This window comes from Callospermophilus lateralis, chromosome 8 (genome assembly GCF_048772815.1).
Source record: "Callospermophilus lateralis isolate mCalLat2 chromosome 8, mCalLat2.hap1, whole genome shotgun sequence".
Classification (NCBI taxonomy): domain Eukaryota; kingdom Metazoa; phylum Chordata; class Mammalia; order Rodentia; family Sciuridae; genus Callospermophilus; species Callospermophilus lateralis.
Genome location: NC_135312.1, coordinates 60,257,745 through 60,282,013, shown reverse-complemented (window position 1 = coordinate 60,282,013; position 24,269 = coordinate 60,257,745). Strand labels below are relative to the sequence as shown.

The 24,269-nt window shown below is 32.7% G+C and overlaps 2 protein-coding genes across 3 annotated transcripts in view; one reads left to right on the top strand and one right to left on the bottom strand.

The window, feature by feature from the left end:
* Positions 1-24,269, bottom strand: part of Bmp2k (BMP2 inducible kinase) — a 131,439-nt gene that overhangs the window by 15,829 nt on the left and 91,341 nt on the right. The window contains exons 14-15 of one of the 2 annotated variants that reach the window (XM_076864882.1): positions 23,308-23,465; positions 16,260-16,370 (exon numbers count right to left, since the gene is read on the bottom strand). In XM_076864882.1, coding sequence (XP_076720997.1) covers positions 16,260-16,370; positions 23,308-23,465 — 269 coding nt within the window. The remainder of the gene's footprint in view (positions 1-16,259; positions 16,371-23,307; positions 23,466-24,269) is intronic. The other variant, XM_076864883.1, reaches the window with a different exon arrangement.
* The window catches only part of Paqr3 (progestin and adipoQ receptor family member 3), a 98,772-nt gene that overhangs the window by 40,140 nt on the left and 34,363 nt on the right, over positions 1-24,269 (top strand). The gene's annotated exons all lie outside the window — the stretch shown is intronic.

Here is a 24,269-nt window from a genome sequence, read left to right as displayed (position 1 = left end):
AAACACAAAGTGAGAGGAGAGAAGCATATATTACATCATACTGTCCTCATCACCCACTCTTCTAATCAGGTTTCCATGTACAGTAGAGGGCAATTTTCTTTTAGTTATAAAACAGGTGGTACACTTTTAATCTCGTACAAAGCTTCCAGAAAAAAAAAAAAACAGAAAATTTGTTTTGATGTTCTTTTCTTTGCTATCAGATTATAGAGGATCAATGGCTTGAAACTGCTATTGTAATTACATGCCTTCTGTTGTCTCATCACTGAGGGTAAAAAGGAGGGTTGTAAGATTCTAAAGCGTACTTTGAATTGGTAGCATACTGCCAACCATCATTTCCCTGCAGTTTACCATGGTAGGCCCAAGGATTAGTGGATTAAGATTAGGTTTTATCAAAGTCTGTACAATTTCTCTAAAGACACAGTAGGTGACAGGGTTTATAAAAGAAGAGAATCATGGTAGTTGTAAACACAGCTTCCCTCCACCAGTCTAAAAATGCCATAAAACTAACATCTCTATTATGTTATGAATAATTGTAGATTTATTTTAGTTGTAGATGAGACAATATCTTTATTTATTTTTTCTATGTGGTATTGAGGATAGAATCCAGTGCCTCACACATATGAGTGAGGTAAGCGCTCAACCACTGAGCACAATCACAGCTCCATATTATTGTAGATTTTCATCTCAAATAGTTATTTAATGCTTTTGTTTTCCTACTATTCATAGAACAAGTCACCAATCTGAGTCTCAGTTTTCACTGTATCTTTACACTAGAATTCAATATTCAGTAACTATTACTGCCAACATCCTAAAATAGAAAAATTCTTGATATTTAAGAATTATATACTAGAATATAAAGGAATAAACTATATACCTCCTCATGGCTTAATGGTCCAGCATTTGAACCCAAATCTAATTAAACTTAAGCCAAATTGAAAATGAAATATAAGAAATCTAAAATTTTGATGACTTAATATGGCCTACATGTCAACAGAAAACTCTCTAAGGGCAATTTTAGAATTTCATAAAGCCTTTTTATGTTTCTGAGATTGTGGGTGTTTTTTAAAATTGAATAGTATGCACTATAATATAATTCATAGAGCCACATATCCTATGTTGGTATACAAACTAACTATAATGCAATGCCCTGGTGAGAAGGAAGGAAGTGCGGTTTCCTGGCAGAGAACAAATACCATGCTTTTGATATGGTGTTTATTGGGTATACTATAGTATACTTCAGTAAAAACAGGAATGACCATATTAAACAACAGCCTCACAAACAGGTTGTACATTTAAAAAGTTTGAAGTAGCTAAGAAAATACTAGTTTATCCCAAAAACTCTTCACTACTTGTGACTAAACAGCAAGTGCTCTACTTATTTAACACTAACATTTCAGAATTTGGTAGTAAACTGTAAAAATACTCTTAATAATAATACCAATAATAGTAGCCAAAATGGCAACCAAAATTTACTGAAGAGGTGTGTGCTTTGTAAAACATCCTCAATAATTCCATCAAGTAGCTAGCTAGTATTATCCCCAATTTAAGATAAAGAAACTCTAGAAGTTGGAATATACCCAATAATCAAATGGTTAATCTATGACAGAACTAAGATTTGAGCCCAGGGTTTTATAATCCCAAAGTCAATGGTCTTTCTGACAAACTACATAAGGTTAGCAATCTGAGACAAAAGGTAAATATAATTCCATGATAATAAAACTATCGATTTATGGAATAAGATATTACATTTGCATATAGAATCAAACAGGTCCTTGATATAATTATTTGATTTTTGTACACATAGATAATTTTTAAATCTAAAGTTTTTTTTTTCCATAAAGAAATGTTTAAAAATAAGAGAAGTGAGATTAGTTCATTTTAATACGTGGTCTACCAAAATGTTATCTTCAGCTAATGTTCCTAAAAAAGTCTGAAAGTGATATGGTAAACTAAGGCAACAAACAAATCAGAAGATGGTCCTATGTTGCCAAACCAAGGTAGGCCTATTGAGTGTACCAAGTGGGGTGTCCAGGAAGCTCCTAAAGAGATGAAAGATAATGCATGCTACAAGAAGGTGTGCTGGACTCTAAATGGTACAGGACCCAGAACCAGTGACATAAGGAGCAGCCCCTCCTCTGAGGAGGCCCCATACTTATGCTATTCCATTAGCTCAGAACACCTTTTCTCCCATTTTTCATCTGGAAAATTCGTATCTTTCATATTTCAAGCATCATACATATGCTTATTATCAACACCTTAACACCTCCATCATCATTGCTATCCTCCCATACCAGTGTCAGAGGCTCCTTGTGTTTGTTCTTCTACAGTAGAAATTTTTATATTTTTATCTCTTTGGGGGCTTTAAATTGGAAACAACACCGCAGAAAGATTTCTGCTCAAGTGCCACCTAACACTGAATGGGAAAGAAGGCTAACTTTTCGCATTGATTTAAAGTACTTATTGTAACATTATCAATTTAAATCAATGGGAAAAGTTAGCCTTCTTTCCCATTTCATTTCCTCTATAGATTTTTCAAAGGGAGATTAAAATCCCAGTGTTCAGCAGGCTCAGCTATTCTTAGTCTCCTTGATCTTCTATATCATCATTCTTCTGTATCATTATTTCCCAACTCTTATACATGTACTCTTTCTGTTTGGTGTTCAGCCAGCCATTTTTCTTTGCTGATATATGGTCATAAGCCCTTATTAGGAAAATCTCAACATCAATTATGATGACCCAGACCCCAAATTACAGGATCCTCCTTGATGCCAAACACTTAAACTTTTAAGTGTTCACATAAGTCACTTACAATTGTATCTCTGTTTATAACCTCTGATCTATCCAGATTTTCTACTCCCTTATCCCACAATCATTATGTTACAATAGGTACTTTATGATAAGAAGCCAACATTACAGTAGGTACTTTGGCTTCTTATTCAAGTGCTTATCATCATCCCCAATGGCCTCATTGCCTTCCCTATTCAGACCCATCTCATTCTACACATGACTTCATCTTGTCTTTCCAGCATCCTTTTCTCCTTCCACATTGCTTCTGCTGATCACATACAATTTTATAATACTTGCCTCTTCTTCTAAACTAACTGCAACCAACCAACAGAAATTATACAGTGAAGGAGACTGACATCCCTGTACCCCAGTTAACAGCAAGCTAGACTGAAACCACAACTAAATCCACAACAGCTGCCTCATACCCACATATTCCAAACTATCTGACTTCTCAAGCCACTGGCCCTGCCATTTTTTTTTTATCTCAGCAGACAACCTTGCCCCATACTTCACAGAAAAAGTAAAGCCACTGAGCATTATTTCTTCTTAATTTCCAATCACAAACCTTTATAACTATATCCAGTCTCAAGAAGAGAAACTGTCATATCTTGGTAGACACTGATCCTTCCATCTATGCTATTATTGCCATCTCCTTTAGGGCAGTTTTGGGGCTTGGGGGTCTTTTTCTTTCTTTTTGTAATTTTTTATAATACTATTCTTTCTTTTTTCCTTTATCTTCAGTCTTTATATATAAAATCTTTCCCTTAATCCTTACCTATCTTTCTCTATTAGTACAGCCGGATGCCTGCAAAGAATAACACACCATTAATATCTTAATGTCTTCATCACCCATTCATTTGTCAATCCACTACAATCAGGATTCCAATTACATTATTTTGACCAATATGAAATAATTACTAAATGCTAACTTTAATGGATCGCTTCCAGTCATCTTATTCTCATGAGCATTTTCCAAGGCATGGTTAATCCCCTCTCCCCTTTCCTCAGCTCTCTTCTACTTCTCTTGTCTCTATGGTCCTTTCCCCACCCCATCTCCTCTGTTTTGCCCCTTAAGTGTCATAGGATTACCCTGAATTCACTTCTCAGCATTTTACTCTCTTTGCTCTCTGATGTAAATCTGCCTCTCTGGCCAAGATTTCCGATTTGAAGGCAAGTTCCTTGTGCCTAAATGCCTACTAATAATATTTCAGTGCTGCCGCAGCACACCCACCAAAACTCAAACACAATCTATGTGAAACTGAACACTTTCCCTTAACCTACTTTATGTTCTCCCTTTCTAGAAAAGAACATCACCAATTTCATTAAATCAAAATCCTGATAATCACTTTAGGTTTCTTTCTTTCCCTCAATGCCTCTTGTTCCTTCCCATATGATATTAAATGCTATAGATTCTTGCCTCTGTAACATCTCTCAGGCCATTATTTTTTTTAATTATATAAAAAAAACATAAATAAATATTTTTAAAAAGAAAATTTTATATAGAATGACCCTAAATTCCAAATAAATATTTACATGTGAAGGTAAATTAAAGGTAGTATGGGAACACATCAGAATGTGAATACTATTTATGTCTGTGTAAAGAAATTATACATCAATTTTTTTCTTTTTTATGTTTTGCTCTACTTTCAATTATCTACTGTTCTTTTTTTTTTTTGGCGGGGGGGGGGGGGCGGGCACAGGGGGGCATGCCCAACCATTAAGCCATATCCCCAGACCTATTTTGTATTTTATTTAGAGACAGGATCCCTCACTGAGTTGCTTAGCACCTTGCTTTTTGCTGAGGCTGGCTTTGAATTCGAGAGCCTCCTGCCTCAGCCTTCTGAGCCACTGGGATTACAGTCATGCATCACCATGCCTGGCAATCTGCTATTCTTTTACTATAATACTTATAATCAAAACCTAAAACTTTTTTTAAGTAAATCAAATCACATACCCTTAGGACTGCTATATTTTATGAGTTGATAAATCCATAATAAGCACTGGAGATCCAATGCATGTTTTCTGCACTTTAACAAGTCTTTAAAAAAAATTTAGCCACTAATTAAAATGATCTGTGATAAAGAAACAAGTTTACTTCTTATTTTCATTATTAATTTCCAATTCACATTGTCCAAGTGATTCAACACACACAAAGTTAATTTCTTACTTGCTGTTAATTTCTGGAGTAATTTTGCTATAGTCCACACTGAGGAGTACTCAAGTCTTCCCAGCTCTGATTTCAGTCATCTAGTTTATATTCTACTATGTATTCTTTCTAGAATGCATATCTAATCAAATTCCTTTCCTGTTTAAAGTCCTCCCATCTGTCTTACCATCTTCGTATCATAGCCCCTGCCTGCTTCTATGGTTTAATTTTCCCCCCTCACCTAATGCTGTCATCCTCAAATGCATGCAGTTCCCTGAACATACTAAATGTCTCTGACCTTTGCTCACAACTATTTTCTCTATTTGAATACCCTGCACTATTTTTTCCTGCAAGTTCACTCAAAGGTATTCTTTTCTCAACATTTACAATAAATAACACCTTTTCCACAAAGCTTTCCTCATTTCCCAATCACAATTTAGCCAAAACAAGACCCCTATCTCCTTTGTGTGCCCACTGAGTATACATCTATCATAGCACCTTCAACATTTAATTGCACATGGTTTTCATGTCCATCTCTACCTAAATAAACTTTGAGCCTTGACAGGCAAATACTTTAATCTTTATTATAATCCTTTTTAGATTTTTAAGCAAAACCATAAGTAGTAATAGCTTCTAAATTATTAACTTCTGAGACTACACCCACATTAACCAAGGCTGGGAAATTGGAAAGTAGAAGAAATAAGAGGCACCAATGCAAATGCAAATTAAAACAGAAGTTTATCTGTACATGGCTGAGCACTTAGTGTGAAAATGCTATGAAAACAAGGCACTAAGTGGAAAGAAAAATAATCAAAAGTTTTAAATACACTAGTCTTAAATAAAAGTATAAAATTTATGAGTTGGAGGCACAGCTCATTGGTAGAGTGCTTATCTAGCAGTTGCAAGTCCTGTAAGATTATGTCAATTAGTGATGATCTAGCCATATTAGTGTATGAACACTGTGAAATTTGAAATCATCTTATATTTCTTGGGACACATTTTCTATTTAAGTAACTGTAACTCTGCTAAAATGGTGATAATAAGATTAAGAGTGTTTTGTTCTATATTATTCAAAGTTTCATGATATTTTTTCATTTTACTTGCATTTTTCTATCTTTTCATTTAAAAATTTCATTTAAAATTTTAATTCAATTATAGCATATTTTGTATACTACTATATAATATTCCTTACTATTACTAAAATAAGCTGCATCAAATTTCATCTCAAAACAGGTCATAATTTAATAATTTGTCTAATACTGGGTGATTTGTATGATTAAATTTACTTCTACAACTAATGCTATATTTAACATTTCTATAGCTGCCTTTTCCCAAAAAACTTTAAATTTCTTTAGAATAAGTTCCCAGAAATAAAGTTTTTTTAAAAACTCAAAGAACATAAACATTTTATTCTTAAACAGTTTTCCAAAAAGTTGTATGATCAGCAAAATATCAGCATAGTAATTTCATTCCATATTTTAAGCATTATATATTTTTCCTGCAAGTCACTCACATGTATTCAAGAATTCATGTACACATATATTCATAAATATACACAAACATGTGTATATATACATGTATGTGTATACATATATATATTTAAAAATAATACTATATGATTTTAACACAGTTCATTTGTACATTTTCTCCCCCCCAAAAAACAATTTATTTAAAACAAAATACTTAAAACAATATATTTGAGGGAAATATCAAAATTCTAAAATTAAACACTGTAAGTAAATATGCATTTTCAAATGTTGTACTGAGTATATAAATTGATGTTTTGATTCTGTAGGAATATCCAGCAATTAATGAATTTTGCAAATGCTCATTATTCCTTAAGGAATAATGTTATGTGTCAAATACTAATATATGGGACTATTTAGTAAAAAATTATTCAAAATATTGTCAACTTCTGTTGAATTTGCAGAAAGTAGAAAAGACATAATGTGATCAAATACAGTGTAACCAAATATTATGAATTAGAAATTAGAAAATCCTGTACAATTAAAAAGATTTGTAAAAATCAAGTACACATATCACCTGTCTGAAAATGCAAAGTAATAGTTTTTAAGATGTTAGGATCTCACTGTACTGTATTCAGCATATTTAATAGAAAACAAGACAAAAATAAACATTTCTTAAACTACTGTTGTCAGACATTTTTCATGCTTCAAAAAATACTTTTCTTATTAATCATTGTAAAACCCTATAAGTGAGCCAGGGTTGTGGCTCAGTGGTAGAGCGCTTGCAGAGCATGTGTGAGGCACTGGATTCAATCCCAGCACCACATAAAAATAAACAAAATAAAGTTATTGTGTCCATATACAACTAAAAAAATATTTTTTAAAAAACCCTATAAATCATGTGTTACATACTATTATTATGCTCATTTTATATGAGAAAATGATTCAGAGAGGTCATTTGCCTTGGTCACACAATTAGTAAGAAATGAAGCTTAAACTTAACTCACATAATCTTGGCTTCATAGCTGGATAATTTTTAAATATTTAAGTATAATTAAATGTCACTTCTAATTCTGACTTTTTCAATACACATTCTTTGAGTACTGTACCAGAATACAGACATTTGTACACAAAACTGCCAAAGTTTAGTTTGATCATTAGCTCTCCATACCCAATATTCTATCTCTGGTAATGACACCTAGATCATCAGTTGTGAGGAAATGAATGGCATTTATAATATTCACTGCAAAGAACATTAGGTTCTAACTCAAAAGGCAAAATGGGAAAAATTAAATGCATACTATGATTGCAACTAATTAAAATGTTTTTATATAAAAATTATAATATACTTGACAATAATATTATGGTGTTTTGCTCTAAAAATTATTTTCCAATGGTGTTAGATGTTTAAAGACAAATCTGAGATAAATCTCCAATATCCTTCGTGAATTAAACTTCCTTTTAAAAACTGAAAACACTATATATATATATTTTGTTGTTGTTGTTTGTTTGGTTTGGTTTGGTTTTTGTTTTTTTTAAACTACATCATGGTCAAGTAGAATGGATCTAAGAAATTCAAGAGTGTATCTAAGACTAGGCATTCCCCTAATCTGATCTTCCTCCACTTCTGCATCACATTTTGTCTTTAAAATGCCTGGGGAACACTGAATGTAATAAGCAAACTACTTTACAACTTTTAAGTCTTAGTTTACATGCCACCTTCTTGGGGAAGTAAGGATCAGCATCTATACTTAAAGTGAAAGTCAAAGAATAAAAGATGAGTAAAATCATGACAAAGATGTACAAAAGTTATCCTTTGAGAAATAAAAATATACTGAATCCAAGAAATAAATGCTATGTCTGATAAGAAATAATTTTGATAATACAAAATTAAGGGAATTTCTAAGATGCAAATATAAAAGACAAAGAGATGGAGAACAGGGAAAAAATTTAATTAAAGGATCAATCCACAAAGCACCATATCCTAATAATAGGATTTACCAAAAAAAGGAAGAAAGAAAGAAGTATGGTAGGGAAAAAAGAGTAGGAAAGAATAAAAGAAAATTACCAAAAGATATAAGGCAAGAAAACGTAAGTTTCCAGATTGAAAAGGTCCACAAGGCTCCAAGCACAATGAATAGAAAAAGACACGTATTAAGGTAAAATACCTTGAATATTCACAGCAAGTTAATAATTGCTTAAAAAGGTTAAGAAAGGAAAGAGAAGAAAAACAATAACTAAATAAAAACCCAGTACAGGTCACCTACAAAGATTAATGATAAGAATGGCATTGGATTTCAAAGTGGCACTAAGAGAAGGCAGAATACAATAAAGCAGTGCCGCTAGAATTCAGAGAGAAAAGTTTGACCTAAAACTATTTTCCTAATCATTTGACTGGTCTAGTGTCAGTTTTAAGAGGAAAAAAGAGAGATTTTTAGGTATCAAAGTTTAATAAAATTTGTTCTACCATGAATACTTTCTCAAGAAATGATCAAAAGAGTTGCTCTACAAAGAACAGAGGAGATACAGGAATTTCCAGAAGACCAAGGGGTAAAGTTAAAGAACATACTAGGATTACAGTTGCATTGCAGGACCAAAAAGTAATCAGTTCAGACTGCACAGTTCCAGAAGAGATATAATCAGATTAAAATGAAAATGATAGCCACCTTAATCTGGAAAGAAATTTGCACTTCCAAATGCAGATTAATCAATGCAGGATATATTAAAAAGGCTGTAGCTCAGTGGTAGAGCACCTGCCTTACATTTGTGAGGCACTGGGTTCGATCTTCAGCACCACATAAAAATAAATACATTGTGTCCATCTACAACTAAAAAAATGTTTTTGAAAAAACTAAGCAAAGAGAATTCATAGTAATTATAAACACAGAAATCAACTCCAGGAGAAACAAAACCTTACAGAGGAAAGGCAATGTGCATGGCACACTGGACCTCTGTGATGACAAATACTTACATATTCAAAGAATGCATATGTTGAATACTGATTCACCTAAAAACTGTGCTGGAAGAATGGGAGGAAAAGGATACCCATATATGCAGTCATGCATCACTTAAAAACTGTAAGAAACTAGGATATGTTCTGAAAAATGCATCATTAGTCCACTTAATGTGAACATCAGTGAGCTGATAGAAACTAAGATAGCTACAGCATCAGTAGGCAATGTAATTGTGTGTGTGTGTCCACATGTGCAAACACACTAAAGACCCAACCCAAGGCCACAGGCATGCTAAACACACACTACCACTGAGCTACACACCCACCTCCTAGATATATAATCTTAATTATAATCATATGCAGTTGTGATCATATATATGGTCCTTTATTGACCAAATATCATTATGTGCCACACGACTGTATGTCATGATTAGTATATTTGTGTGACAGGGGCCAGCAGTACAATTAATCTAAATCCTCATTACCCATAACAAGAAGTTTGTAGGTATTATCTAAAATTGTGGTGGAAGGAAAGAAGGAAAAAAAATCACCTCTTAGGAAGAGGTATTTAACAGGGAAGAGTATCAAAAGGAAGCAATCATAGCTTTTTTTTTTTTCATAATAAGCCTAGTTTATATCTGACTTTAAAACACACACACACACACACATATTATTTTAATAAAAATGAAGTTTCAATTAAAAATTATTTGAGGGTTGGGAATACAACTTATTGGTAGAATACTTTCCTAGCATGTGTAAGGCCCAGGTTCCATTCCCAGAACCACACATACATTCAAAAAAAAAAAAAAAAAAAAAAAAAACCCACACAAAAAAACACTCCTCAGACCAAGCAATAATGGCACCTGTCATCCTGGCTACTAGGGACAGTAAGGTGGGAAAATTACTTGAAACCAGCCTGGGCAACACAGCAAGACTTCATCCAAAAACCAAAACAAAACAAGACTAGGGACATAGCTCAATGATAGCACACTTTCCTAGCATGTGCTATTATCCTGGGTTTAACTGCCAGTATCACAAAGAAAGTTATTTTGTAAAATAATGATAAATTGAAAAAAGACAAAATATAAGCTAATCTATTACAATATCAAAGTTAAGATTTAAAATTCTAACAGGGATGAATCCTACTTGATCATGATGCACGATTTTTTGATATGTTTCTGTATCCAATTTGCCAGAATTTTATTGAGGATTTTTGCATCTATGTTCATTAGTGATATTGGTCTATAGTTTTCTTTCTTTGAAGTGTCTTTGTCTGGTTTAGGAATCAGGGTGATGTTGGCCTCGTAGAATGAATTTGGAAGTTCTCCCTCTTTTCCTATTTCCTGAAATAGCATAAAAAGTATTGGTATTAGTTCTTCTTTAAAGGTTTTGTAAAACTCTGCTGTATACCCATCTGGTCCTGGGCTTTTCTTAGTTGGTAGTCTTTTGATGGCTTCTTCTATTTCCTCAATTGATATTGGTCTGTTTAGGTTGTGTATATCCTCCTGACTCAATCTGGGCAGATCATATGACTTAAGAAATTTATCGATGTCTTCACTATCTATTTTATTGGAGTATAAGGATTCAAAATAATTTCTAATTATCTTCTGTATTTCTGAAGTGTCTGTTGTGATATTGCGTTTTTCATCCCGTATGCTAGTAATTTGAGTTCTCTCTTCTTCTCTTCCTTAGCATGGCTAAGGGTCTATCGATCTTATTTATTTTTTCAAAGAACCAACTTTTAGTTTTGTCAATTTTTTCAATTGTTTCTTTTGTTTCAATTTCATTGATTTCAGCTCTGATTTTAATTATTTCTTGCCTTCTACTACTTTTGCTGTTGTTTTGCTCTTCTTTTTCTAGGGTTTTAAGATGAAGTGTGAGATCATTTATTTGTTGGTTTTTTCTTTTTTTAAGGAATGAACTCCAAGCAATGAATTTTCCTCTTAGAACTGCTTTCATTGTGTCCCATAGATTCCGATATGCTGTGTCTGTGTTTTCATTTATCTCTAAGAATTTTTTAATTTCCTCCTTGATGTCTTCTGTAACCCATTGATCATTCAGTAACCTATTGTTCATTCTCCAAGTGATGCATGATTTTTCTTTCCTTCTTTTATCGTTGATTTCCAGATTCATTCCATTATGATCAGATAGGATGCATGGTATCATCTCTACTCCTTTATAATTTCTAAGAGTTGCCCTGTGACATAATATATGATCTATTCATCCCTGGGATGCAAGGCTGGTTCAATATACGAAAATCAATAAAATGCTATTCACAAAACATCAATAGACTTACAGATAAGAACCATATGATTATATCGATAGATGAAGAAAAAGCATTCAACAAAGTACAGCATCCCTTTATGTTCAAAACTCTAGAAAAACTAGGGATAACAGGAACATACCTCAATATTGTAAAAGCTATCTATGCTAAGCCTCAGGCTAGCATCATTCTGAATGGAGAAAAATTGAAGGCATTCCCTCTAAAATATGGAACAAGACAGAGATGCCCTCTATCACCACTTCTGTTCAACATAGTTCTTGAAACACTGGCCAGAGCAATTAGACAGATAAAGAAATTAAAGGCATAAAAATAGGAAAAGAAGAACTTAAATTATCACTATTTGTGGATGACATGATTCTATACCTAGCAGACCCAAAAGGGTCTACAAAGAAACTACTAGAGCTAATAAATGAATTCAGCAAAGTGGCAGGATATAAAATCAGCATGCATAAATCAAAGGCATTCCTGTATATCAGTGACAAATCTTCTGAAATGGAAATGAGGACAACCACCCCATTCACAATATCCTCAAAAAAAAAAAAATACTTGGGAATCAACCTAACAAAAGAGGTGACAGACTTATATAATGAAAACTAAAGAACCCTAAAGAGAGAAATAGAAGAAGATCTTAGAAGATGTAAAAATATACCCTGTTCATGGATAGGCAGAACTAACATCATCAAAATGGCAATATTACCAAAAGTTCTCTATAGGTTTAATGCAATGCCAATCAAAATCCCAACGGCATTTCTTGTAGAAATAGATGAAGCAATCATGAAATTCATATGGAAAAATAAATGACCCAGAATAGCAAAAACAATTCCAAGTAGGAAAGGTGAATCAGGCGGTATAGGGATACCAGACTTCAAACTATACAACAGAGCAATAATAACAAAAACAGCATGGTATTGGTACCAAAACAGGAGGGTGGACCAATGGTACAGAACAGAGGACACAGAGACCAATCCACAAAATTAGAACTATCTTATATTTGATAAAGGGGCTAAAAGCATGCAATGGAGGAAGGATAGCATCTTCAACAAATGGTGCTGGGAAAACTGGAAATCCATATGCAACAAAATGAAATTGAATCCCTTTCTCTCACCATACACAAAAGTTAACTCAAAATGGATCAAGGAGCTTGATATCAAATCAGAGACTCTGCGTCTGATAGAAGAAAAAGTTGGCTCCGATTTACATATTGTGGGGTCGGGCTCCAAATTCCTTAATAGGATATCCATAGCACAAGATTTAATAACAAGAATCAACAAATGGGACTTACTCAAACTGAAAAGTTTTTTCTCAGCAAGAGAAACAATAAGAGAGATAAATAGGGAGCTTACATCCTGGGAACAAATTTTTACTCCTCACACTTCAGATAGAGCCCTAAGATCCAGAGTATACAAAGAACTCAAAAAAATTAAACAATAAGAAAAAAAATAACCCAATTAACAAATGGGCCAAGGACCTGAACAGACACTTCTCAGAGGAGGACATACAATCAATAAGTACATGAAAAAATGCTCACCATCTCTAGCAGTCAGAGAAATGCAAATCAAAACCACCCTAAGATACCATCTCACTCCAGTAAGATTGGCAGCCATTAGGAAGTCAAACAACAACAAGTGCTGGCGAGGATGTGGGGAAAAGGGTACACTTGTACATTGCTGGTGGGACTGCAAATTGGTGCGGGCAATTTGGAAAGCAGTATGGAGATTCCTGGGAAAGCTGGGAATAGAACCACCATTTGACCTAGCTATTCCCCTTCTTGGTCTATTTTCTAAAGACCTAAAAAGAGCATACTACAGGCATACTGCTACATCGATGTTCATAGCAGCACAATTCACAATAGCTAGACTGTGGAACCAACCTAGATGCCCTTCAATAGATGAATGGATAAAAAAAAAAATGTGGCATTTATACACAATGGAGTATTACTCTGCACTAAAAAATGACAAAATCGTGGAATTTGCAGGGAAATGGATGGCATTAGAGCAGATTATACTAAGTGAAGCTAGCCAATCCCTAAAAAACAAATGTCAATTGTCTTCTTTGATATAAGGAGAACAACTAAGAACAGAGCAGGGGGGAAGAGCATGAGAAAAAGATTAACATTAAACAGGGACGAGAGGTGGGAGGGAAAGGGAGAGAGAAGGGAAATTGCATGGAAATGGAAGGAGACCCTCATTGTTATACAAAATTACATATAAGATGAAGTGAGTAGAAAGGGAAAAAAAACAAGGGGGAGAAATGAATTACAGTAGATGGGGTAGAGATAGAAGATGGGAGGGGAGGGGAGGGGAGGGGAGGGGAGGGGGGATAGTAGAGGATAGGAAAGCCAGCAGAACACATCAGACACTAGTATGGCAGTATGTAAAACAGTGGATGTGTAACCGATGTGATTCTGCAATCTGTATGCGGGGTAAAAATGGGAGTTCATAACCTACTCGAATCAAATGTATGAAATATGATATGTCAAGAACTATGTAATGTTTTGAACAACCAATAATAAAAATTTTAAAAAATTAAAAAATTAAAAAATAAAATAAAATTCTAACAGAGGGCTGGAATGTAGCTCAGTGGTAGTATATCTGCTTAGCATAAGCAAGGGCCTGAGTTCAATTCCCAGTAGCACAAAAAAAGAAAAAGAATATCCTAACAGAATTTTTTTAAATAAAAAGAGCAGAACAATGGTACTTCCCAAATACATATTAACATTGGACTTAAAACTTGCTAAATTCTTATAGCATTCTGCTGTACGATAAAATTCATTTTATTCTCAAGTAACACCCTCTATATGGTGCACTTAAAATTGTTTAGTAATTGTCTACTCTCAAATTCAAGTAAGATGACATCATACACACTTAATTCTGTATTGTATATATAACACATATGTAGCGACTTCTTGTCTTTATCTCTCCTATGTCCGAGAAATCTCCAGATGCTTTTTAGTCTCACAACGTTAGGTAGAGTATATTTTCATTAGCTAGAATTCATTTTTCTTTTTCCTTAAAGTTTATGAGAAAGGGGCTGGGGTTGTGGCTCAGTGGCAGAGCGCTTGCCTTGCACATGTGAGGCACTGGGTTTGATTCTCAGTACCACATAAAAATAAACAAACAAAAAATATTGTGTTCCATTTATAATTTTAAAAATTTTTTAAATATTTTTTTAAAAAGCTTCTGAGGACAATTTTTGTTTCAGTAGATTTAATTAATTTTACTCCTAAAGGATGATGAATGCCCCAATATTTTATTTCTATCTAAAATTACAAATGATAAATCATAAATGTGTGTGTGTGTGTGTGTATACAAAATAAAGTAGTTGTACAGCTACATGAAAAGCTGAAGAAGATAATGCACTTCTTTAGAGTATGGAAAGGAGTTAGTCCGGAAACTGCTTTAGGGACACACATAAGTATCTCGAATCATTGAATACTAGGCTTTTGAAAGTTGATAAAAGATTATTTTAAGACATTATAATTAAAGAAAAAAATAATACTTTTGTCACCTAGGATAATAGGGGTGTAAGGAAGCACATTTATGCAAATTAAATTAATGCACACAGATATTTTCCAAGTTAAGGATGTCGAGTCATCCATGAAAGAGACACATTGAAGGCAGCAAGCAGAAAATGAAAAGAATATGGACTACTTTCAAAAATGGCAAAGAGAAAAACAGAATGTGAAAGCAGTTAGAAACAATCTTGCTTACTGTATCATATAGTCTAGATAACCAAATCTGAATGCTGACAAGCTACATGTATCCATAAGAAATCCTAAATACACAATTCACACCTTGACTTTACATTCTTAAGTTTTCCTTTTGCTACCGTTCTTGCAAGTATTTTTAAAATAGTAGTAAGATGTTACTATATAATTTACTTGAGTGAGAAATAAAAGAACAAAACCAAAGAAAATGGCTGAACACGTTAAACTAAACCTTCAGCTTCTGTCAAACAATAATTTCTTCCAATATCATTCCCTTTACCAGGACTTGAAACCAATTTTCTCCACTATTGCCATTCAGACACAAAAATTAATTTACTCCAAAGTAGAATTTTATTCCGTCCTATTATATTCCAACTGTTAACTGGGTAAATACTTTGAAAGTATTACTACAAATATTTTTAAAGAGTGCATAATATCAATACTTAAATTCTGGATTGAAATCAAAAGCAGAGATGTTAGAAGAAAAGAGTAGCTAAACCAAAATGATTTTGACAAATACAAAATCATTAATACTTTTTTAAATGTAACTACAAAAGTACACATAAACTAGAAAAATGCCATATTCTTATGCAAAAATATAAAAATATTTTTATATCTTAAATATATAAAAGGGAGATATTTTCATGCATAGCTTGTTTTTTTTTTAGCAGTACCCACAAAAAAGGTAAAAAGAAATAATTAAGTTTCTGTTATGTAAATAAGTATTTTTTTATATTGGCAAAGGCACAACTGAATAATTCAATGGGACAAACATCAGGAAGACCAAGATGGGTAAGGGTTAAAATAATCTATTTTCTATAACCAATACCTGATTCTTACTTCCACTTTCTATTAATAAGGTTTTGTTATTCTTGTGTGTATTTTTTAATGACAGTAATGTTACATATGTAACTTGCCTGAGTGAGAAATGAAAGGAACAGAACCAAAAGGATCTTCTGGAGGATGGTTATGTGGAGCAGAAAGTGGTTCTACATTCTTATCTGAGGATGCTCTCTCCTCGAGCCTATCTGTAAAAATAAGACGAAACAAAACAAAAAAAAATAAAACAAAACAAAAATGGTCTTTAAATTAAAAGTGATATACTTCTGTATAAATAAAAGCAAAAATCAAAGTAACAGCTTTTTGGAAAATATTAGATTCAGAGTTCCATTATTCTAAGTATTAAAATGTAGTCCTGAATTTAATACATATTTGTTGCTACAAAAGCAAATTTCACAATATAATCAGTGCTAGGTTACACTAAATACAATTAACCTAATAGGTTAGTTAGGTTCAGTTAAATATTACTTGATGACAATTTATAACATATTAAATCTAAATTTGAACCCTACTTATTAAAGAAAACTTTCTCCAAATAAATATGGGAAAAAACATCACAAATGATCATTCATCATAAAAATAGGAAATCCTATTTCTTGATAGCAATAAAGTAATTCCCTATATTTTATTACTCATTTCTCATTTGTTTTACTATCAAATCATTTACCCACACACATAACATGGAGATGCAAAAACACAGATAAGAAGTTTATTTATTCATTCAACAAATATTTGAGCATCTAATATGTGCCAAGCACTGTTCCAGGCAATTGGTACATAACATAAAACAAAGACCCTGTCTTCATGTAGTTTATGTTGGTGTGAAAAAAATTAACAAGCAATGAGACAATAAATATATGTAGTATGCTTAAAATGAATAAAGTTATAAAGAAAAATGTAGTTCAGAATAAAAGGAATTAAAGAAGTGGGCATTAATAACTAGACTGATTCTAATAGTTATTTAGGTAAGAAATGTCTTATAGGCTAAGGAGTGAATACCTGGGGAAAGAACACATAGGAAGAATTGGAGCTAAAACAAACTCAAAGGCAGAAGCAGGCTTGGCCTGTTTGAGGAAGAGCTGTTACGTTTTCATTCCCTAGAAATGATTATCTTTTCGCAGCTCTCAAACTTTCCACATAGCAGATCCTTATATCAATTAGAAACTTCCAGACTTTTGTAGGATATCTCTTTCCTCTGATTCTTAGCAATCAAAATTATATTACTTGAGACTTACTCAGGTAGATATTTTGGCATTTCTGGGACTAGACCTTTGGTCCATATCCTTCAATGAAGTCCAATTCATATTTAGGTTGGCCTAATTTCAAAAATTCTTTGTGTAATTATTTTGGTTTCAATAGAATCCTAAAGGACTACAGAGTGTGGAAGGGGAATCCAAACAGATATGAAACTCCTTAAAATAACTTGTACTTTAGAGAGAAGCAGAAAGTACCAAGGTAAAGCAGTATCCCCTATAATAATACTTCTGAAACGTAATGTGCATTGCAATCATCCGGGGATTTGTTAAAATGCAGCTTTTGGTTCCACAGGTATAGAGTGCATTCTGAGATTTTGCACCTCAACAAGTTCCAAGGTAGTATTGATATCACTGGTCCAAGGAGTATACTCTTGACAAAGCAAGACCCTGGAGCACATCATTATTCTGAATTTATTAATTACTCCTAAGGACAACTAGTTGCCTTTAGGACAGTGGATACAATTGCCAGCTTTTACAGCAAAGAAAAACTCTGCAACATCCACATGGCACTATGGATTTAAATTTTTATTTAAAATTTTGTTGAAGCCCTAATGTTTTGTTGAGGTGTGAGGCACTGATAAAGAGTTGCTGAATACATCTGACAATTGAATGCAGAACAAACAAAACTTCCTAAACTGCTACTCTTCAATTCCAATACTGAAATGGATAACAGAGAAATATTAGGCATTAATTTTAAAGATATTAACCATATATTCAATTTAGGAAACCCGTAACAAATGTTCATTGAACCATTGACTTTGCTGTCAAAAATAACTATTAAAGAGAAGGTAGTCTCATAGCTCTTTCTGAAAAAGGTTGGAGAATAATTTATATAATGAAGGGTTCCTCACCTATTGTGAGATGCCACAATTAGACTTTAAGGACCATCCTATGATTCACAGTGATTACCTATGGATACCCATGTTTTTTTTGTTTTTTTTTAAGTTAGGCCCTGAATGTACTTACAGAGTAACTGTGTATCAGGGAATTATGCCTTGTATCAGAATTCTCCTAGACTCCCCATTCTTCTCCATCTCCCAGATTCTAGTATCTAAAACTAAGGACAAAGGAAATAGGGAGTGGGAAAACACAAATGGGGGAGACTAACTCAAAATGATAGCAATAGCATAGCAATAGCATAGCAATATCCAAGAGCCCTCTAAAAAGCAAGATTAAGAGTATTAGGTATTTATTTAAATCTAAATTAGGACCAGACTTCAACCCTAAACCATCTACATCATGATTTGAAGACTGCTACATAAAATGCAATTACTAACCATACCCACAACCTAATGAGTCAGATAAATTATAAGTAGGAACGTGGGAATCTGCATTTTAACACAGTCACCAAATTTATAAACCACTACTATACCAATAGTTTCCAGGTTATAAAACTGCAAAATTACTAAGGCTCTTTGAATATTTATGCATTTGGTATATTATTTCCATCAAACTTTGGTAAGTTCATGGTAAATATACAAATAGTATCATGCAGTTAAGACAAGAGTACAAACATTATCACATAGGGATAAACTAATTTTTATATAGAAGTCACCACAAATAAAAAATATGGAAGACATGGTTCTATGAAAAGTTCATTTATCCAATTATTTTAAAACCAAAATCAAAATAAATTTATAATAAAATAAATCATGTTCTTAGTGTTCCACAAAACAGAATCACTTTTAATGGAATTTTTTTTTAATCATTTAAGGTTTCTAAAATTTACATGACAATCTGAGACCCAGAACAAAAAATACAAATACACATATTAATTTTTAACAATCAATTATCTATAAATAAAAAATAAAAGGGTTATATAAAGCTACTTTTCAAATACAGTCACCTCTAAAATGTATTTAACTATCATTTTTAAATGATTAGTTTTCTTTAACATAGATCAAAGTTTGAGTTCAATTTGGCCAATATAAGAAACTTACCTCCTTCTGCCTTCCAAAAAAAAGTTTTGGTGAATTCAGTTTATTTTTAAGAATTTTAATTGATACAGATGGAAAAAATATAGGACTTAAAACTCCTAAAAGCAAAGTATATTCTAAATATCACCATAAAATTAAAATAATCTAAAAAATGAATTGTGCTGCCTATATGGATAATGTCCTACAGGGCCCAAAGGTCAATGAATAAGATTTTTTAAAAGAGCAGTCTCAATGTAATACTAATATTCTAATATACCTGAAAAGTTGTGTGAGAGTTAATGTTTTACAAGAAACTAATTATAGACTCACAAATTTTACTCTGTGGCTTCATAGATAAAACATATTCAGAAGTACTGAAAAGCAATCACAGCATTTAGCATCTTCTATTCTTCCTTTCAGTTAGTTTTATGAAATTTTAAATAAAAACAAATAAATCAACCAAAAAATGTTTCATTAAGTATTATCCTTAACATTTACACCTACACAACTATGTGAACAAGTGCAAGTTGAAATTTCCCAAAACACCTGTATTTTGTTTAATTACTGCTTAATATGTTAAATACTATGACAATTAGGTTTCTGAAGTTTGCATACCAAATCCAGACATTTTGGTACAAAAAACAGAAGCTTAAATTTTTTTTAATTATTTATTTGTTTATTTACTTCACGCTAAAGATTGAACCCAGGGGCACTTAATCACTGAGCCACATCCCCAGCCCTTTTTTGTATATATTTTATTTGGAGAAAGGGTGTCATTAAGTTGCTTAGGGCCTCACTAAATTGCTGAGGATGGCTTTGAACTTGTGATCCTCCTACCTCAGCCTCTCAAGCCACAGGGATTACAGGCATGTGCCACAGCACCCAGCTTAAATTTTTAATAAATATTGAGACAAGCTTTATTACTAAAGCTTAATCTTGATTTAATGTATTGCTCTTAAGAATCAGTAAAGCTTCTGAACCATAAATAACATTCATTTACACTGAAAGTAAAAGACTAGTTTCTTTCATGTTAAATCCCTTTGCCTCCTATACAGAATCAATTGTTTTTCTGAAAGTCACTAAAAAGAATTGTTACCAATTGCTAATATTTTAGAATTTTCAAAATATTAATATGTTCTTAAAATTACCTTCTTGATAATACCTCAATAAAATACTTCCTAGACAGCATGTCCTTTGTCTTTCATTAAGGAAATAACCCCAAATTTGAAAGTATTATTCTGACTGGTTGCTTTGCAACCATTACATCATTACATGGGCAATGCCTGTACTTTAAGGACCATATAAAGATTTCCAGCCTCTCAATTCAAAGCATTTCATAAACAAAAAATAAACTAATTTAGAATAATATTGGAAAATTATTAACAAATTAATATTTATACCAAGGAAAAAAGGTACAAACGTCCTATTTGGCATTTCAAATACATCAATAATGTATTTATTCATTTTTGAAAAGGTTGTTAGGGACAGAAGAAACCAACCAATAATGACAAACATCAAGTTTCACTGCAGTTACCCTTGCAGTGAAATTCTTAAGGTTCTAGAAGAGGCCATTTGCCTATCAGTATAATTTAAGCCCTATCAAAAAGATGAAATATTAGACACATGACAGCTTCTATTTAAAAAGACACTTAAGATGACTACGACTGAATATTAAAATCATAAGCGGAAATGTTTCAATACTATATTCTATACATTACTGATTTCTTAATAAATTTTATAAAAGATGTTTCTCCTTCTTTGGACCCCCAAAGAGAAAAGTAGATTTTTTTCTGTTTCCTTGCTGTCACTGTCCCTTTTGTTGTTGACATGTCTGTCCACAAATCCCTTGTCTACTTTGATTTTTAAGTGACCAACTAAGAAACTTAATAATTTAGATATAATTTTTAAACGCCAGTTTAAAGTCAAAAAACCTGTAAGTCAGAGCCTAAAGAAATATACAGAAGGCAAGGAAAGGGAAAGTGGCATTTATCAACTTATCAAAGAGAGCCCAGACTCTTTTTAAGACATTATTTCATTTAATTCTTCTGACAACCCTGAGTGAAGTACCGTTAAGTGAAACTGATACCTGGCTATGTGATTTTACTGAGTTTCCTACTAGTAAATACATTGTCAGGTATTAGAATTTGTATTTTCTGGTATAAATGTGCTGAATTAAATAAGTACAAAGGCCTGTAGCAGTGATTTCTGTAGATTAGGTACCACTGAGATATTTTTCCAAATGGCAGAGGTTATTCCAAGTCTGACCTGCAAAAAAAGTTCCTCCTGAACTTTCAATTGGAACCTAATGTCTTTCTACAGTTAATACTGCAATAAAATTTGAACTGTCTTTGGTATACATATGTGCACAAGCACACACACGTATTACCTGATCTTCAAATTTAAAAATAAACAACTAGTTCAAAAATTTAAAGTTAAACCCAATTTTTTATGAAAAAACACATATAGGTATATTCATATACCATTCCTGCCTATGCTAAACAAAAGTTAGGTGTCATTACAAATTCTCAGGAGCATAGAACAGCATACTCTGTAAGGTAAAAAATGAGAATTTTTTCCTATTCTATTATTTTAAAAGGGGGTTTATTCACCCAAGGAGTAGCAAATACTGATTTAGCAAGACCTTATTAGAACACATCAAAATTAAAACCTTTTGCTTTAAAAAAAAAAATCCTATACATTATAATAATTGGGCTACTCTCTATCATCTCTCCAAAAGAGATACTTTATTTCCTTTTTTAAAACCTTGTTTGGGGGGTCACTCAACACAAATTCTAGGAAAAATACCAAACAAAAAGTTGTGGTTTAAAAAGATTTTTTTTTTAATGATGTAAGATTGGTTTTACCCAAGTTAACAAACCCTTGATAAGGCCTCAGAACTCATTTATATATCTACATTTAATCATCAATTAAATTTCCATTATATATTACCAATATGTAAAATACAAATTTAAATCCTAAACAACTATTATTACATGAATGCAAGGCATTTATAAAGTGTACATAAAATATATACTAATTTGGAACAAAGCATTTCAATCTATTAAATTTATTCATAACACCAGTTACCTAAATAATATAGAAACTAGGAACTGGGAACAATTTCAACCTTTTCACATACAAAAAGGAAAACATACTTGTGTGTGTGCAGTGCACACACATAATGCACAAGCCTCAGAAATCTGAAAATTATCTGCATCCTCCAGAAGTGAGTTTTTTGTTCCTGTTTTGCAAACCTGAAAACATCCTACAACTTTCTTCCCCGCCAAAAAAAATGTGTGTGTGAGTGTGTGTGTGTGTGTGTGTGTGTAGGGTGAAGCTTCACATATATATTAGGTAGTTTAAGAAAAGGCAATGATTTCAAGTAAAAACATTGAGATATCTGATTTACAGTGAAAAAAATTTATTTAACTTTTGCCATATCAGGACAACAAAGCAGCCCTTTTATGTCACCACTCATTAAAAGGGCATTACAAAACATTAACATAATGTAGTAACTAGCCCATTTTTTCTTTCAGGCATTTTCAAAGGGCATCTCAGACCCACAATATTTTCTATTAAGTGTGCGAAAAAACAGAGCTCCAAAATGATTAGTAAGGCAAGATACTAATGTCTCCCTTTTTATTTCAACATTAAATTTCCATCTTTTGGAGTTGTTCTGAATTTAACATTCACAGTTATGCAGTTTTTTAAAGTGTTAATATCAGCATACTTTCAACAATCTTGGGTTTTGAATAGCTACTATAAAGCAATAAATCCCTAATGTGCATAACATAGTTTGATAGTGTATATGAAAGAAGATGGCCTGAATTTTGCCCTCAAATGCACAAAAAGAATTTAATGTACACCACCTCAAAACAGTCTTTGGCCTTGCTGAGAAATTATGGAGCTGTTACTTTACTGTGAAGCAAAATAAGCCTTCAAGTGTCCCTTACTTGATCTTAGAAGGTCAAATTCTCTGTCCAACAGTTCCTCTTCTGTTAACTTGGAGAAATTATCCTCTCCAAAAGGATTCCACCCTGACATATCAGGTGGGTTACTGATGTTCTTCTGATTTGTAAAATTTGCAACTGCCTCTTTCTCAGCAACTGGCCTATTATAATAATTGAGAGAGGAAAAGAAAGAAAATGAGAATTTAAAAAATTTCACATTGCCCCAGTTTGTATTTTATAAATGCTTAGAAAACCATACAATTTTATTGCAGTTGAGATGGCAGGTTAAGGGTATGGGATCTGAAACATCTCTATAAGGCAGACTAGTTCCATAATCCATAAGGCACAATAGCTCTATAATCACCTACAAAAGGTATATAAGGTATTCCTTAACCCCTCTATGCTTCAGCTTCCTCATCTATTGGAAAGGAGTGACAGTATCTACTTCAAAGCATTTCTGAAGAAATTAAATGATTTAATACACGTATAAAGAGAACAGAGTCTGGTAAAGAAAACCAAGCAGTCAATAAATGAATTATTATTCTTATAGTGAACAAGTTGGAAAATGACCATACCAAGCAGTATCACTCCAAAATTACTTCATAATAACTGTACAGTGATCATGTCCTGGTTATGTCGAAACACCACAATAATTTCACTACAAACAAAAGATGACTTTTAGGATTGCCTTACTAATAAATTAGCTAAAGTTGAAAGAAAATTACTGTAAATATGTAATTATTCATGGTGTTTAAGGTACCTAAAGTCTGGGGCTGGGGATATGGCTTTTTGGTAGCTTGCTTAGCATATACAAGGCCCTGAGTTCAATACTTAGATTGCAAATATCAGTCAAACAATCATTAAATACAAAACGATCGAGTCAGGAGCCTAAGACCACTGATTCTATGCAATTTGCCAGATAGGCCTCTTGGTTTTTAAGGGAAAATGTAAGTCTAAAGACTTCT